Source organism: Schistocerca serialis, chromosome 2 (genome assembly GCF_023864345.2).
Source record: "Schistocerca serialis cubense isolate TAMUIC-IGC-003099 chromosome 2, iqSchSeri2.2, whole genome shotgun sequence".
Classification (NCBI taxonomy): domain Eukaryota; kingdom Metazoa; phylum Arthropoda; class Insecta; order Orthoptera; family Acrididae; genus Schistocerca; species Schistocerca serialis.
The window spans coordinates 770,728,679-770,747,877 of record NC_064639.1 but is presented as its reverse complement, the minus strand read 5'-3'; the positions used below and the strand labels follow the sequence as shown (position 1 = coordinate 770,747,877).

Genomic DNA, 19,199 nt, shown 5'->3' with positions numbered 1-19,199 from the left:
ACTCAATGAGGCAGTCTACGCCTCAAGGTCACCTGCTGCCACCCGATGGGTAACTGTGCGATTGACATCCATTGTGTCTGAGGGCCCAGTGAGATCTAGGTCCTCTGCGGACGCCAGAGTCACCACCCATCCTCAGACACAGGTCTTGTAGGTAGTAGTGGTGGTGTGGTGCCACCGCAGTGCCTTGGTTCTTGGGGGTCATTTTTCTTTTTAGGTTTCTCTCGCTGCTCCTTAGGGTTGTACGGTTGCGAGGGCTTCACTGATTCAGTCTCAGGGACTGAGGATGACCGTGAAGCCCTTCGACCAGCTATCTGTGGTTGCTCCAGTCACTGATGGGTGTTAGCTTTGCCACTGGTAGGAACCTGCGAAGGGGGTGACCCAAGGGACCCCTTCCTGGCAGGAGCAACTGGGAGGGAATCTCCCCCCCCCCCCCCCCCCCAAATACCACCATCAAGGGGGCAGGTGGAGTCCGATGGCTCTGAGAGCCCACTGTACGCGATGGCATAGGTCGACGTCATATGCACAGGGTGTTGTAGCCTCTTATATTTTCTCTTAGCCTCAGTATATGTCAGTCGGTCCAGGGTCTTGTATTCCATTATTTTTCTTTCTTGAGAATCCTGCAGTATGGCGAGCAAGATGAATGATGCTCTCCGCATTTAACACAGATGGGAGGCGGGGCACAGGGAGTACTGGGATATGAAAGATGTCCACAATCCTGACAGGTGACGTTGGTAATACAACAGGAAGACATATGGCTGAACTTCCAGAACTTTAAGCACCGCATCGGTGGATGGGCATATGGCTTTACGTCACAGTGGTAGACCATCACCTTGACCTTCTCAGGTAATGTCACCCTCAAAGGCCAAGATGAAGGCACCTGTGGCAACCTGATTATCCCTCGGACCCTGGTAGACGCGCCAGATGAAATGGACACCTCATCGCTCTAAATTGGCACGCGCTCATCGTCAGACTGTAAAAGAAGGTCCCTGTGAAATATGATACCCTGGACCGTATTTAAGATCTTATGGGGCATGATGGAAACAGAAACATCCCCCAGCTTGTCACAGGCAAATAGTGCCCGTGACTGGGAAGAGGATGCTTTTTTGATCAAGACCAATACTGACCACATTTTGGACAAGCCCTCCACCTTCCCAGGCTTGTCCTTTAATGCTCAACAAAAAAACGGAGGTTTCATTGACAAGAAATATTCCCCATCAAATCTCAAACGAGCTACCGAGGTGAATAAGCTTCACTGCCAAGAAGTGAATGATCGTCTCATTCTGTTCGTTTGGCTTTTTGTCCTCCTTCCACATCTATACTGTCAGTTTGGACAATGCCTCCATACATGCCCTCCCTCCATATTTAATTAATGTTATCTGCTTCTGAAGTTTTGTTGTTTTTTATTGTCTTCATAATTCTGATAATCTCTATCTTAGATGGCTTTACTACCTCCAGCTGGAAACCTTAAAAACAATTCATTTATACACCTTTATCTTCTCTGGTAGGTATTAAGCAGAGTTTAGGGATATTGCTGCTACAGGTGTAGAATTTAGTATTCACTGCAAGTCTTTGATGTGCTAAATAAGAAATGTTGTATCTTTGATACTGATGGTGTAAATGTCTTTCTCTAGGGTGATTTTGCTGTCAGATGTGATGACATGTTCACTGGGGATGTTCCATTAGCAAGAGCAAGTGGTGAACCTTTAAGAGAGAAGTTACCCTCATTTGCAACCTCTAGGGCAATAGCTGACACCTTACAAGATAAACTTCAGCTTGATGACGATAGTGATCAGGCAATTCTTGGTAAGCATTTGTTACACCTATGTTGCTTTTTTAGAGTAATATATAACATCGTTGATTATACAATATATTATTCTCTCTCACTGACATGTATAAAGTTAATTAGGAAGCATATGCTTCTTTGGAATGTGTAATTTATTGAATCCCAGTTTCTTGCATCTTGCCTGCTAATCTCAACCAAGTAAATAGCATTATTAGTGTTAACAGTATTTTTATTATGTTAAACTTGCTAAAATGTGGTATTTGTTTTTCTTGTTTTACTGTGTTCATTTTGCTTTGGGCACATTTTATGCCTTGTGAGGAGTTGGGCAGTAAATTAATATAGTGTATTTCACTACGTCAAGTTAAATGTATTTAGATTGTTTTCAAAATGGGGCATGGATAACTTGAGTAAATAATAAAGCGTTGCTAATTTTTGTCGTTGATAAGACAATCTGATTCTTGTTTCACCATCGGCTTACAATTACTGGAGAGGACTTTGCTGTCTGTGCCACATTACTTCAACTGGTACTCTGTCAACTTTTATTTTAACTAAGGAAAAGAATAATAATGTTCAGTGTAGGAAAGTGTGAGAAGAAATTGATTGCATCCTGATTACCAACACTTAAGAAATGGTGGACCAGGAAGAATATTTTAGATGTGCCTAAAAAGTTTTGATTCCTTAACAAAAACATTAGTATGCTCCAGTTATTAGGTCTTAGTTTACAGCCAATACAAATGCACATAATATTTATCTTCTTAGAAGTTTAGCGTACTTATGTAATTTTAAGCTGTTTACTCATTTTGTTTTCTCGGTTTGTAGTTTTGAAACTGAAAAGAATAAATAGTATATTGAAGTGAAGCACTTGAAATGTTCAATTGAAAACTTGTTTCAGAAAGAGATTTGATATTATGTTGAGATTTCCTCACTCTGTAGACGAGAACAGGATATTGTTGTAAGTACAGATTATTATGGAGCAGTTAGTACGTAAATTCAGATAAATTTGTGTGCTACAAAAAGAAAGTGACAAATCTCTGTTGCCATAAAGCACATTGTGGATATAGGCAGTTTATTCCTTCAAAGCATCACTGTTTCGGGGTCAGTCTTTATTAGTAACATGAAAGTCAGTCTGTATTTGAAGAGATTTCTTCTGACATCACTCATCCATCTAAAAAAATTAACACTATTTATTATAAACAGTTTTGATGTATCTGATGCCACAAACAAACATTAGCTCCTGTGAGACCAAATTTTATTCCTGTTGGACACATTTGTTGGCCCTGCTTTATGAACCATCATTGACTGGAAATTAGTTTTGTATTGTCTGCATGAATCAACTGTGAACTGAAAACTTGTAAATCAATGGTTCTAATGTTGATTCACAACTGCGATTTGCTTGCATTATCAGTCGCTACATTTGACAGTCCAAGCAAACTGAATAACAACACATTGTCCTCTCAGTTTCCAAATAGTTAATCGGCAGAAATCAGACCACTTAGAGCTAACAGTACATTTCATAATTAGTTACCAATTTCAGTAATCAACAGTAGTGTTAAGCAGTAGCTGCTTTAGCACCTTTGCTGAACCTCATGTTTCATTTACTGTTTTGCATTTCAAATGTTCTGTGCAAACGTATGAGGGTTGGAACTTCAATAGTGGCAACTATTTATTTACAGCTCGTACAAAATAGATACATATTTCAAAGTTTTACTGACCTTCAAAGTAGTCACCAGCATTGTGTATAACCTGTTGCCAGTGATGTGGAAGTTGTAGGATACTCTTAGCAGTGCCAGTTGTGTTGACAGTTGCTACGGCGCAGTCTATTGCCCGATGAATTTGTAGCAAGCAAATGCCATGAAGTGCAGTGCAAGCTGTTACTGATTTGTTTGACTGATGGTGCTGCTAAGTGCTATACCACCTACTGCACACCCCTGACTTAAGCCCTGGTGAGTTCAACTTGATTTCTAAACTGAAGGAAACACTTCATAGCATTCGCTTGTTACAAATTCATCGGGCAATAGACTGCACCGTTGCGACTGTCAACACAACTGGCACTGCTAATAGTATTCTACAACTTCCACATCACTGGCAATGGGTTATACACAATGCTGGTGACTACTTTGAAGGTCAGTAAAACTTGGAAACATGTATCTATTTTGTATGAGCTGTAAGTAAGTAGTTGCCACTATTAAAGTTCCAACCCATGTATTTATGTAAGAATTAATTTGTCTCGTTTAGAAATGAGGAGAATTGGTGATTACTTTCTTCTTTTGTAAAGTCAGCAAAGAGAAACAAAAATTTCAGAGGAGAAATGGAAGAGCATTGCAAATGCTGTAAATAGAGAGAGAGAGAGAGAGAGAGAGAGAGAGAGAGAGAGAGAGAGAGAGAGAGTTGCAAACAAAGTTCTATGAAAGAAAAGAAAATTTCAGAGAAAGGAAGGTGTGAAGATCTAGACTGAAATAATACAAGAGGCTGTTGAAAAGCATATCTGAGGAAGAGACATACACAGAAGAACCTCACAAATTGGACAACATCTCTCTTGAGGAGACTCTTAGCACAATCAAAGCCTTAAAAAACAGAAGAGGAGCAGGAATGGAAGGGGTTATGCATTGTTATGGAAATATGATGGAACCTTCTGCATGTTAACTCTCACCTCTGCCGAATATGTGTTGGATACAGTGAAGAATACCTGTGAAGTGGCTTAATATGAACATCGTTCTTATTTACAAGAAAGGTGACAGGAGTGAATGTGAAAATTATAGGGATATCAGTTTACAGGTCAGTGCCCACAAAATATGCTCCAGAATAATCAATATAAGATTATGGGCATAGTATACATAAACATCAGCAAAGAGCAGATGAGCTTTATACGGGGCTGCTCTACAGTAGATGCCATTTTGGTAGTGAATCAAGTGATTGAAAAAAGAAGAGAATTCTATGTGGAAACTCACATTGGCTTCATTTATTTTCAAAAGGCATGTGAGAGCTTTGTTAGAGATGTGCTCTCATCTTATAGTTGGATAAATACAGTATGTGTATGAACCCTGACATCTCCACAATGTGGCAAAACAGAAAGGAAGCCCAGTATTTCATCAAATAGGAAAATTTGAACTAAGGGGAATAAATAAGTTATAGAAATAAGGAGGAGTATGATGATGATCATGATGTGACAAAAGAAACCTTGTAATGATCAGGACATTCTGTGACACACACACTCTAAATGTGACTCATCTTATAGCTATAAAAAATTTAGGAGTAAAAGGAACCAGTCACTAAGTAGCCGAAGTGTTGAGTCATCGGCAAGCACACATAAAGAAAATTAAAACTGCTAGCTTTCGGATGATATCCATTGATGAGCTAGCAAGTGTGAATGCATTCTGTAGGATTTAGGTGGTTGGTGGAAAGTTTAGCAACAATGTTTTGTGTTTGTGTTCTGTGTTTCATTGAATGTGGGGTAGGAGCTTTGGAGGACGTGGCAAACTGAAGTGCATAAGCTCTCTCTCTCTCTCTCTCTCTCTCTCTCTCTCTCTCACACACACACACACACACACACACACACACACACACACACACACTGGTTTCCCAGAACCACCTCTGTTCTCTCTGCAACACATAGTTACTGTGCAGTCATAACTACATACATCACATATCCAAAATTGAAACCCTTAATCTCCTCCACCTGAAAGATCATTCCAGACACCACCTCCAAATTATCAAACTTGTTAACAACCCACTCCCTCCTTGGATGACCATTACCAATCAACAAGTATCCTGCCCACGATGAACCCTCATTAACTACTCGGAACATCCAGGCTCTACCTTACTGACCTTTTCAGTGTGCCACATCCTCCATATATCCCACCCGACATTCAGTGAAATACAGAACCCAGACACAAAACATTGTTGCTAAACTTTCCACCAACCACCTAGACCCTACAGACATTTCAGTTCTATCCAAAGGTCCCATCTCCAGCCTCACATCCAAGTTTAACCATGTTGGACTCCTGAAAGACCTACTCCTCTCCTCACCATTCCTACAGTGGAAACATCACTTCACTACCAATCCTTCCAAACAAAACCAACCAAATCTCAACATTAAATCTTGCCTGTCCCAGTGCGTAACACTTTTCAGCCCTGACCATACACCTCTCATACCTAACCACCCCCTGGCCATCTTCCAGAATTCCTTACCTCAAACTTGGCTTCACCAACCTCCCACAAGTCCCTTCCCAATAATCCAGACCTTTTAACAGAGGACTGAACAGCCATTCACAACCTCAAGACAGATTACAATTGCTCTTTCTTCCTACAGAACAAAGGCTCCATCACTGCAGTGGTGAATCACAGTGATCATCTGACAGGAAGCTCTGCAGACTGACTGACTCTCCCACCTGCAAGCTTTCCATAGCGATTCCATCACAGAAGTCCAACATAACCTGCTCCCCTACCGAAATCTTAAGTCCATCCCAGAATCTCTCTCCTGAGTCCATCTTGCTCCTCGTCCCAGTGATCCCTTGCATATCCATCTTCTAAATGCTTTCCACAATCCACAAACCAACAGTCCTGGACACCACATTGTAGCTAGTTACTGTTCACTCCTGAAAGAATTTTTGCTTTATTTGAGCTATAGTCCCCAACTAATTGCCCAAGGCCTAGCCTCTCACAGCAAAAAGACACCCACTACATACGTTCTTCACTGACTCTTGACCATCTCCACCCCGTTATGTCCCAGATCTTTACTCCTCACTGTTGATGCTATCTCCCTATGCATCAACTTACCTCATACCAATTGCCTTGATCCTATTGAACCCTACTTCTCGCAACGTCCTGACTCCAAGCTCACTACCTGATTCCTCATAAACCTTACCAAGTATATCCTCACATCCAACTGCTTCCTCTTTGAGGGGAAAGTGTATAAACAAACTCGAGGCACAATCATGGTCATCTGCGTGGCACCATCCTGTGCCAGTCTGTTTGTGACCATGTAGAGGAAACATTCCCAAAACTACTTGTCTAGTTCAGGTTCATTGATTATATCTTTGACCTGGACCTAGGGTGAAAAGACTATCCTCATTCTTCCACAACCCCAACACATTCTCTCCCATCCATTTCACCAGGTCCTCCTGAACCCGACATGCCACCTGTATAGGTGTATATCTCCACATCTCTGATGACTCCATTCACTCGTCTGTCCATATTAAACCCACAAACCACTTATAGTATCTGAATTTTTTTGCAGCTGTCACCTTTCCACAATGAAAAATCACTCCCATACAGCCTGCCATTCATATATGGCATATCTGCAGTGATGAGAATTCCCTTGCCCAGTATGCTGAAGGTCTTACAAAGGCCTTCATAGACATGCATTAGTACTACTCCCCAGTCACCCCCTCCCCTCATAGAGCTAATCCACAAACAGATTTCATGTGCCATAACCGCACGCACTCTTACATCCCCACCGCTCACAAGGAGCACGTCCCACATCATTCAGTATCATCCTGGACTAGAACAACTGATCTATATACTTCACCAGTGCTTTAATTATCTATTATCGTGCCTGGAAATGATGGGCATCCTACCCAAGATCCTTCCTACCCATCCCAAAGTGGTATTCCGTCACACACCGAACCTAAACATCATCGGCCATCACTGTGTCACTACCACTCCCAACCTATTGCCACTGGGATGATATCCTTGTGGGAGACCCAGGTGAGAGACCTGCTCAGCTTACCCACCCAGCACATCGTACTCCATTCCTGTCACAGACTTATCCTATTCTGTCAGAGGCAAGACCAGCAGTGAAAGCAACCATGTCATATACCAGCTGTGCTGTAATCACTGCACAGTGTTTTATGTGAGCTTGACCACTAACCAGCTGTCCACCAGAATGAATGGCCACCACCAAACTGTTGCCAAGAAATAAATTGACAACCCAGTGGCACAACCTGCTGCTGGACACAACGTGCTTAAATTCAGTAGCTGCTTTCCATCCCGTGTCATCTGGATCATTCCCTCATTTTATGAACTATGTTGTTGAGAGTTATCGTTGCAGCACATCCTATGCTCAGTCCCTGATAATCCACTATCCCCACACCCTCTACCCACCAGTTTTTCCTTCCTCTGTCCTGTCAGCCCCCCCCCCCCCCTCCCCCCAGTCCATGGTTTCATGTCATCTTCTGCATGCCCCACACCTCACTAACTATCCATCCCCACCCAGTTCTTTGTCCTGCTTCCTGCCTCTTTCTCCTTCAGTCTGCCCCATTTGACACAACCCTCATCCTAGTCCACCTGCTGAATGGCAATTCTGGCATTTTGTGTCCAGCTGGCATATTCTAGGCGAAGAAGAGTGTGCATGTGTGCCTCTGTATGTGTATGTCCAGCTGGTATATTCTAGGTGAAGAGGTCTGTGCACGTGTGCCTTGGTATTTGTACTCTAGCTCATTAAATTGATCTAATTTTCTCATTCTGAAATTATCAAATTGTTGTTGTTTACTTTTCACCACTTCTGACACTGTTGATATACTGTATGCTAATTGTCTCCATTTGTGTTTTACTTAAGTAATGATTACCTCTGAGACTAGGAGCTCATGGTTTTCCACTTCATATATGACATTCTTTAAAGACTATTACCCACTTTCTGCAATTTTGTTTTATGGTCTTGGTCTTGCCAGTTCTTTTACCCATCCTTAAATAAATGTTGGTATGGAATTAAATATTTTCTGGAAGCCAAAACTTTGTAGGCTACATCTTAATCTTGTATTTTCCGACTGGTGAACTTACGGACAGCAGTAAACTTATTCTGAAGCTGTGTTTACATCAAACATTATTTTTCGTTTATGTAAGAGAACATTGGGTTTAAAGTTATCAGAAAGGAATTCATGAAAATACTGTTTAAAAAGAATTGCATCCCACGGGAAGCAATATGAAAAGTACCAAAGAATGTGGATAAAACTGCTCCATGGGACAACAGTAAAAACAATGGAAGAGACCCATTGACTAACATGACAGAAAGAAATGGTGTAAGAGAAGATACAATATGAGAAATAAAATATGTAGAAAAATGTGAAAAACAAAAAAAGTTACGAAATGACTACATTGTGCAGTCACAGCAATACAGATTGGTAATAAATTTTCAGATCGTTCTACAGAAGAGTTGTGGAAATTTTCTGTAGCTGTCACTTGTACTCTTATAGTTTCTATCCTAGTGCCATCATGACAGTTTCCAAGCACTAATTAAGGATTAGCTTTTATTTATGTAGACAAATCTGAAAAATAAAACATGATGGGGTCCTTGAAGTGTCTGTTACACCCTGTTGGTTTTCTTCTGTGCAATAACAAGCAACTTCTTCCATTAGAGTACTGCCTATAATGCTTGCTTTGATTGTATTATTACATTTAAATGGCTGTTTTCCCCTTTATGGCATCATAAGTCACCATTTATACATTTTATCTTTCCTTTGATCAGTAATAATGTTAACTTTAATTAAAATCAATGCTTAGGACTTCCTTTCAAGTTTAAAAGTGAGGGGGAGAAGCTACGCACAGCATGGCAGATGACAGAGGAATTTGACAGTGGAAGGATTATTAGACGTAATAGATCATGAAAGCAGGAGACCAATGCAGTTACTAAAACTATCCTAAGATTGTATCCTGTAATTGAATGGATAAAATGTACACTCTCCAAGGCATGACAGGAAAAGACACACACAAAGGTTAAGTAAATGTGCAAGCTTTTAGGAGGCAGTGGCTCCTTCTTGGGGTAGAGGATTGAAGGGGAAGGAACAGGGATGAAGGAAAAGCACTGGTGGTCAAAATGTTCGAAAGAATGAACCCCATTTCAAGGCATAATTTTAGGGACTCTTAACCTTGTCAAAGTAGCTGATAATACTTTTGAGCCCAGGATAATACTGAGTGACAAGAAGTGTACTCGTAAGCTGTTTTGGAGGGATCAGCAGTACCAGGATTGGGTGTGTTGGCCCAGGAAATCTGCTGTTGAACTACTCTGGTGGGATAATTATATTCAGTAAAGGCTGAGATGAGAATAGTTGGAATGGTTTTGTATTGCTCCACAAGTATGTTTGCCTCAAATACTGATTCTGTATGGGATGGAACATTTGACATGGACTTATATTTTGGCAGTTGCTATCCTTTCCATCTCAAACATTTGTTCTTGTACAGCCTTGTCATTGGAGACAAACTTATTTGTTCAGATGCAGACTCTTTGCAGCAGCACTCCACCATTCTCACCTCAGCCTTCACTGGAAGTAGTTACCCCAGTAGCTTAGTTCAAAAGCAGATTTCCCAGTCATCACATCCAATTCTGGTATTTCTGATCCCTCCAAAAAACAATTTAGTAGTACACCTGTTGTCAGTCACTATTATTGTGGTCTTGAAAGTATTAATCAGCTACTTTGACGCAGCTAAGACTTGCTAAAATAATAACACCCCCCCCCCCCCCTCCCCAATGGGCCATGGCTCTTCTGTGGGTATGTGTGGGGCATGCACAGGGCCTCGAGCTATTGCAGCCTTCTTTCTCCCCCTGGCTGTATTCCTAATCCCATATCCACTCCTTCACATCCTAGCTCTCTTCCCCCTCCTGCACCCCCCCCCCCCCCACCTCACTCTTTCTCCCTCAGTGTTTCCCTTCGCAACGATCCGGCTATTCCCTCAGTTTGGCTATTCCCTTTCGCTCTTGGTCCCCCTTAAGGTTTGACCTCCTATTCTAAATTGTTTCCATAGTGTAAGTCATTTGAGGATGACCTTTATCCCAAGCATCTCTGGTGTGGATTCATCCCCACCCCCATCTCTTCCCCACTGCAGTACCCCAACCTCTCTTCCTTGTTAGGTAACCAGCAAGTGTGGCCAGCCCTGTAGTGGGATTATTATGTACCCATGTTGCTGAACCCCCTGACAACACAGGGATCACACTTCTGATACCGAGCTGTCACTGCCTCATGTATGACTATGAATGGTTGTTCATCTCTTTGGGGCATCAAAACTCCTGGCAACACCACTGTGCCAGGTGGCCCATGCTGCGGTTGGGTGGCATTCAGGGGGAGAGCCCATGATCAGAGTGGGTGGTACCAGGCCAGACACTGCACATTGAGCGTGCTAAGCTCCATACTTCTCGCCAGTCTTCGATGGCCATCTCTTCCGATAGTAGCAGTTCTCTCTCTGCCCCTAGTTTTGTTTCCATTGCCTTCTTATCTGGCCACTCCCTTAAAGTAGGACAAGGCCTGCCGGCTTGGGGCAAAACCCTTTCCCCATTACTTGGTTTGTTTCAGGACCGATGGGGGAGACTTTTGCCACTACCAAAACACTATCTTTTGTAGAACATATTGAAGATAAGTTTAGTGCAGTTGGCTCACTAAGTAAGGTGCATTCTGGTTCTGTACTGATTACAACCACTTCTACCAGTCAGTTGGCTTCCCTTCATACTTGCGAACACTTACGTGACGTCTCGATGAGTATCACTCCTCACGAGTCTTTAAATATGACCCATGGTATTATCTTCCATGGAGTCCACCACATTCAATCTGATGATGAACTCGGGACTAATCTGGCATTGCGGGCATTCATTTAATCAGGTGAGTCCCGAGAGGTCTTACGGACAATCTTGTTGATACCAGTGCTTTCATCCTGGCTTTTGAGGGGGATACCCTTCCAGCAGAAGTCAAAGTTATGGTTTACAATTGCAATGTGAAGCACTTTGTCCAACCTCCCCTGCACTGTTTCCGGTGTCTCTGTTTTGGTCATACGTCGTTGCAATGTGAGGCGAATCCTATTTGCAGTGATTGCATCTGCCCCCTCCATGTTGCAAGTTCTTGTACCCCACCACCCAATTGCATGAACTGTTTGGGCCCACGTTCTCCTCACTCGCTGGACTGCCCTGTCTATAAAAAGGAAAGAAAGATTCAGGAATTCAAAACTTTCGACCATCGATCCTACTGTGAGGCCTGACAGAAATCTGACCACCTCCACCCAGTGTCTTTAATGTCTGCCTTTGCATCTGCTCAGCCGGAAGGGAAACCCTCTTTTGTGACACTCACTGGAGATGGGGCTCTCTCTAAGAGCCACCCTTCCTATCATTTCCAGGACAAGGAGCCTGTTACTTTGAGTCGGATGCAGGGTCCATTCTCAGAGCCTCAAGGTCACTCGTTCTCTTTCAGATTCGGATATTGCTGTGACTTGTTCTCTTCCCAACCATACTTCCTTTTTCCCTGAGGAGGAGGAGGAGAAAAAGAAGATGCATAAGTCTCAGAACAGGCTCCTCCCATTCTCCCCCTGACATCCCAGGGGGCGAGGGGGAGGAGGGTGCTGATCCCTCCCTCTCAGTTGAGGTCCGATCTTAGATTCATGGATGTTTCTCTCTCTCTACCGGTGATGGACACTGATGGTCACAATTGCCAGTTTGTCATCCATGCAGCCTCTTGTGTACTACTCTCCTTCAATGGAGCTGTAATTATATTATAGTCACCTTCCGGAACTGCAGCCTTTCTTTCTTTCTGTCTGCTCTGTAGCTTGTGGTGTATTGCAGTAATATCATTTTGTGGGAACTCATTTGCTGACTCCCCATGGCTTCCAGGCCTTCTGCATTCTTGGGTTTCCCTGCGTACTGTGCTGAAAGGTGTTGCTGTTGGGATCCATTTAGACTCTGCAGTAACAATATGAAATTTTTATCTCCCCCCTGACTGGCTTGCTATGGTTCCTGTTGCTCTTATACTCCTTTGAAAGCTCCCTCCCACCTTCCTTCTCCTCAGGGATTTTAACACCCATAATCCTCTGTGGAGTGGTACTACAACCAGTGGCCAGAGCAGGATTGTTGTAGACCTGCTGGCAAGACTGGGTCTCTGTCTTCTCAACACTGGAGCCCCCACACTCTTTAGTGTGGGACACAGCACTTGATTGGTCACTGATCTCTCCATCTGTAGTCCTGGATTCGCCCCTCCATTAAGTGGGGAGTTTATGACAATTTGTGCAACAGCAATCATTTCTGATCATCTTATCTTTCTTCAACACCACTTGTCTGGTGGGCCTTTACTAATGTAGCTGCCATCCCATCCTCTCCACCACATGACGGCATTGGAAAGTCCATATAGAGTTTGACCAATGCCATCCTTTTGGCAGCTGCTTCAGTGATTGTTGTTCCTCGTGTGCTTCCTGATAGGAGACTGTCCGTTGCCGGTCCCCCGAAATTTCTGTGACTATCAGAGACAGCCATTGTGCCTTCCAATGCTACAAACATCATCCATCTCTTGACCACCTCCTGGCCTTTAAATGGCTTTGTGCCTAGGCCCATTATCTTATTAAATGCCAGAAACAGATTTGTTGGGAGCGGTATGTTGCTGCCATAGACCCACGTACTCCCTCTTTGCAGGAATGGCAAAGGTAGGCACATTTTTAGCCGCTGCCATTGTACAGGTCTCGGGAATTTCCTGGAATTGTGTTACCCTCACCAGCCCAGAATCTATAGCTGAGCATTTTACTTAGACCTCAACATCGGTCCACTATCCGCCCACATTCTGTCTTTTGAAACACTGTCTGGAATGACTTCCTTTATGTTTTGTTCCCCACTGGAGCCTTATAATGCCCAATTTAGTGAGTAGGGTTTCACCAGTGTCATTGCTCTCTGCCTCGAAACAGCTCCTGGACTGGACTGGGTGCACAACCAAATGATTCAGACTTTTTGGTAGCTAGCCAATGTCATACACTTGCCCTTTTTGACTGTCCATGGAGCAAGGGGGAATTCCATTCCCAGTGCTGAGAGAGTATCATTATTCCAGCTTTCAAATAAGTAACCTACCTCTTCAGATGGACTGCTATCACCCAATCAGTTTAACCAGTGCCCTCTGCAAATTACTTGAATATATGGTAAGTCCTTGAATACCAGGGCCTTTTGGTTTTGACACTGGCTGGTTTTCTCGAAGGCCTTTCTATTGGAGATAACCTAGTCTACCTGGAATCTGCTATTCAGATGACTTGCTCGATGTCAACACCTCGTTGCAACTTTCTTCAATGTGCATAAAGCTTATGATACTAAATGGCGCCACCACATCCTTGCCACCTTATATGAGTGGAACCTCTGCGGCCTACTCCTGATTTTTGTCTGGAACTTTCTTTCATGTTTCAGGAACAGTGGATTCCTCCCATAGTGCCACCTATCTGCAGGGGAATGGGGCTCTGCAGTGTTCTGTTTCAAGTGTCCCTCTCTTTTTAGTGGCTATCAACGGGGCTGGTAGCAGTTGTGGCATCTACGATGTCCCCCTCCTTGTATACTGATGATTTTTGCAGTTCTTTTTGTTCGTCTGCGATGGGCATTGCTGGACGCAAACTGCAGGGTGCAAAACACAGAGTACAGTCTTGGGCTCTCACTCATGGCTTCTATTTTTCAGTCACCAAGATCTGTGTTGTGTATTTTTCATCGTACTCTCCATCCCCATTTGGATCTGTACCTTAATCGGCAGTCCCTCAATGTGGTCAACTGCCCTTTTTTTTTTTTTTTTATGCCCAGTTGTCATGGCTTCCTTATCTTTGTCAAGTAAAGCGGACATTTTGGTCGCACCTCAATGCTCCTCAGTACCTCAGCAACACCAACTGGGGCACAGACCGCTCTAATCTCTCACCCCAGGGGACTTCCCGCTCTTTGGCGAGTTCGTGTTTGGCTACTGTGGGCCCCCAGCCTTTGCGGCATCTTTTTCCTTCCATGCTGCATGTCTATCCTCATGCTATTCTTTTATTCTTTTTCCCCTCCCTTGGGGAACATTTCTGGGGTGTTTTTGCGAATGTTTCACATTGTCCGTAGCTGACATAAGACACTGTTTTTCATTCCTCTTTTCTTTCTTCATTCACCTTCTCCTATCCTGCCTCCACTTCAGTGTTCAAGACTCCTCTTTTTCTTCTTCCTCCCTAGGCACTTCTAAAAGCTGTTTCTGGCGTTTAACAGCTAACTGGGTAATGCATAATTCACAGCCCCAGGTCGACAGGTAGGGTTCGCATGTACCCCCTGGTACAGGCCAGGCCCAGGGAGGGGTGATTGCCTGAGCTGTAACCCGCCCTGATTGTCCATTGGTCCCTCTGTCAGGTGTTCGGGAGGTGTGACCTGAGGTGTGAACAATCACCTAAGGCAGGTGCACACCCCTGTGAAGGGGCCCCCATTTGGAAGGAGCATGCCATCAGAGACTCTGGCAGTCATGGGGGATTTTCTCGCAATGAGCCAATCATCATCTATGCTGTCTACATCTACCATGGTTTCATGTACTGAAGATGGCCAGTCCTTTGCAACGGTATATCCATTTCTAATTCAAAAAGGTGTTGATCCAATGGCTGGCCCTGTAAAATCCTGCTCTCGTTTACGCAATTGCACTTTACTTTTTGGGACTACTTCTGATTCTCCAACTCAACAACTGCTTTCCGCTTCGCTTCTCCATGGCTATCTTTTTTGTGTCGAGGCCCATAGAATTCTGTATTCTTCCCATGGTGTTATTTTCACTAGCCTGCTCGATTGTCTGGCCGAAGCCGAAATCCAAACATACCTCTGTGATCAGGGTGTCATTGTCATCAATCGGGTGATGAAAATGGTAGCTGCCTCCTTAGTGCACACGTGCACTCTTTTTCTCACCTTTAATAGAGTGGTGGGCCTGTCCAAGATCAAAGCAGGCTGTGAAGTTATCACAGTCCGACTGTACATTCTGAATCCAATGGGCTGCTAACAGTGTCATGGTTTCAAAAATGCTCAAATGTCTTGTCGACACCCGGCCAAATGTGTAATGTGTGGTAGGGATGTGCACGAGGGCGATTGTTCACCTCCTACCCACTGTAACAACGCCAATGGTGGCCATGCCACCTCTTCTCGAGATTGTCCCATGTATCTCGATGAGCGGGCAAAGAAAAAAATACCTTACCCAGTCACTCGCAAGTTATTGGCTAGTCACAAGCCCTGCGTTCTACCATCTGGCACTTACAGTGTTGTTCTTACTATATATCACTCCATGAAGGGCATGGCCACACTGAAATGTGACCTCAAATTCAACTCTGAGGTTCTGAAATCACTCAGTGTCATGGTAGCATCACTGTCCTCTCATCCAGCTGTGCAAGAAGCCATCCAACACTTGCCTCATATGGCGAAGTCACCAACTACACAACTGGCAGGCCGGAAAGGGCAGAAGGAATACTCCCTTGAAGACTTCCTATGTCACTCCAGCCAACCAGCATCTGAGTCTTCCTCTGCTAACGAGAAAGGCTCGAAAAAGTCAAAGACAAATTATCTTCTCCTTTGCCGACTTGAAGATCCTCTTCGACGGTGTCGCAACGATACCCATACCCTCGCCCGGTCGGCCTCCATCTCGCCGGTGCGCACCACCAACTATTTTTCTGTGTCAGACTCCACAGGCCAGCAACAGAAGAAAGCCCACACTTCTGTGGACCTCATGAAGCAGGATCCTTCTGCCTCTGTGCCCTGTAGCAGCGAGTCTTCACAGGCTGCACTCAGCAACCACCGAGGTGACACCTGTTCATTTTTTCCTCATCATGACTCTCCACCAATGGAATGTTTGCGACCTTCGATCCCATAAAGAGGATTTACAGCTGCTTTTATAATTGCAGCTTCCACTTGTCCTCTGCCTTCAGGAAACAAAATAGTGTCCTCACGACAGCTTTGAGCTCATGCATTTCTTCCTGGTCCGGTTTGACCTTTACCTCGAGGTCGACATTCCGTCTCATGGGGGAGTCATGCTGCTCATACGGTATGATGTTCATAGTCAACCCACCTCCCTGACAACCCATCTTCAAGCTGTTGCAGATCGCTGTTTCCTCCCTCTCTTGACCTTTTCCCTTGGTACCGTTTACATCCCTCTGTCATTCAATGTCACCAGGGCAGACTTCTTCCAGCGTATTGGGCAGCTACCTCACCCCTTTCTGCTGCTTGGTGACTTTAATGCACACCATCCCATTTGGGTTTCTCCCAGAACCTGTCCGAGAGGTGCCCCCTTGCCTGACATCCTTAATCAACTTAACCTCTTCTGCCTTAACACAGGAGCACCCATGTTCCTTCAGACTCCTTGCACACCTATTCCCATTCTGACGTGTCCTTCTGCACTGCCCAACTTGCCCATCGTTTTGAGTAGTCTATTCTCTCTGACACATGCTCGAGTGACCATTTCCTGTGTGCTACCCGTTCGCCGACTTCTACCCCCAACTGAGTTCACACTCAAATGGCAGCTTACGAAGGCTGACAAGAGGCTTTACTCCTCCCTGGCGACCAACGACAAACAAGATTTCCCTTTTTGCGGCGACCATGTGGAATATCTTCCAAACATTACCCTTACCGCTGCAGAATGTTCCATTCCTTGGCTTTTCCCCTTTACCACACCGCGTGTACCAGTCCCTTATTGGACTGAGGCATGCCGCGATGCAATTCACGTGCGGAGATTTGTTCTCCGCATTTTTAACCATCATCCTATGATGGCAAACTGCGTTCATTATAAACAGATGCATGCACAGTCTCATCATGTTCTTTGGGATAGCAAAAAACCTTGCTGGATCTCATTCACTAGTTTTTTTTAACAGTTCCACTTACTCTTCTGCCTTGTGGGCCAACCTCTGATGATAGGTCTCTGGGACCAAGATCCATTCCCCAATTTCTGGTCTGATGGCACCAGACGATGTCATCGTGGACCCTACTGCTATCTCCAACACATTGTGCCGCCATTTTGTGGAGATTTCGAGCTGCTGCTCCTATCACCCTGCCTTCCTCCATCGGAAATGAACAGAGGAAGTTCGGGCGATACCCTTCTCTACTCAGAATCTTGACTGATACAATGCCACCTTTACTATGGGATAGCTAGATCTTGCTCTCACTTCATCCCGACCCTCTGCCCCAGGGCCAGACACTGTTCACATTCAGATGTTGCAGCACCTTTCTCTTCCAGGCAAGCACTTTCTGCTTAATATGTACAACCACATCTGTGCAGAGGGCACGTTTCCCAAATGCTGGGGTGAAACCACTGTCATACCCATACCTATGCCCAGTAAGGACAAGCACCCTCCTTCTAGCTACCACCCCATTTCTATCACCAGCTGTGATGGAATATATGATTCATGCCTGGCTGGTATGGTGGCTCAAGTCTCACCATTTACTAACTACTGCACAGTGTGGATTTCAAGTGCAATGTTCTGCAGTTGACCATCTCGTCACTTTGTCCACTCATGTCATCAGTGTTTTTCTGCGGAAACCCAGACTGTGGCCATATTTTTCAATTTCGAGAAAGCGTACAACACCTGCTGGAGGACTGGTATCCTCTGTACTCTTTACGTGTGGAGCTTCGTGGCTGCCTGCCCCGTTCCTTTCAGGACTTTTTTAAAAGACCAAGTTTTTAAGGTAAGTGTGAGTTCTGTCTTGTTGGACACCTTTATCTAGGAAAACGATGTGCCTTAGTGTTCTGTCCTGAGCAGCATCCTCTTTGCTATCGCTATTAATCCTATAATGGCCTGTGTCCCACGAGCCAACTCAGACTCCCTTTTCGTTGACGATTTTGCCATCTATGGGAAATATCCACGGACTTCTCTCATTGAGTGGCATCTTTAGCGGTGCCTCAATCGTCTTTATTAATGGTGCATCAACAATGGCCTTTTTTTTTTTTTACACCGACAAAACCGTTTTTATGAATTTCTGCCGGCACAATTGGTTTCTTCCACCGTCTTTACAATTTGGGCCTGTTGCTCTTCCATTCGTTGAAATTACAAATTCCTGGAACTTATTCTGGACAGGAAACTTTCTGGTCCTCCACGTGTCTTAACTGGAAGCCCACTGTGTGCGGTCCCTCAATGTCCTACATGTCCTCAATAGTACTCCCTGGGGTGCAGATCAAACCACCATCCTCCGCTTGTACTGGTCCCTTGTCCGTTCGAAACTAGACTATAGGTGCTTCATTTATGCATCTGCACGTCAGTCCCTCTTACGCTGTCTCAATACTGTCCATCATCGTGGCATCCGTTTGGCGACTGTCACATTTACACTAGCCTGGTTGAGAGTCCGTATGCGGAAGCTGTCGAACTACCAGTCCTACCACCATGGCTTTCTCCTCAGCAGATATACATTCTGTTTGTCTGCCATGCGGGGCCACCCATCCTATATCTCCTTCTTCAATGATTTCTTTGATCGCCAGTATTGGGTACGTCTCTCTTCTCTGTTACCTCCTGGACTTCGCTTTTGGCTCTTGCTCCAGCAGCCCTAATTTAACGCTCCCTGCAACTTTCCCGGTGGGCATGAACCCATCCCTACCTTGGCCTTCATTCACTTCCCAGGGTCACTACTCTAGCCTCGCTCTATTGCCTTCAGTTTCATTACCTTCGCATGCAACTTGGTGATAGTATTTTTGTGTACACTGATGGCTCTCAGACGGACTGTGGTGTCCGTTGTGCC

The 19,199-nt window shown here is 44.4% G+C and overlaps 1 protein-coding gene across 3 annotated transcripts in view; it reads left to right on the top strand.

Moving 5' to 3' along the window:
- LOC126457991 (axin) overlaps window positions 1-19,199 on the top strand; it is a 288,275-nt gene that overhangs the window by 159,722 nt on the left and 109,354 nt on the right. For all 3 annotated transcript variants that reach the window (XM_050094759.1, XM_050094758.1, XM_050094757.1), the window contains one exon: window positions 1,632-1,803. In XM_050094759.1, the coding sequence (XP_049950716.1) occupies window positions 1,632-1,803 (172 nt within the window). The remainder of the gene's footprint in view (window positions 1-1,631; window positions 1,804-19,199) is intronic.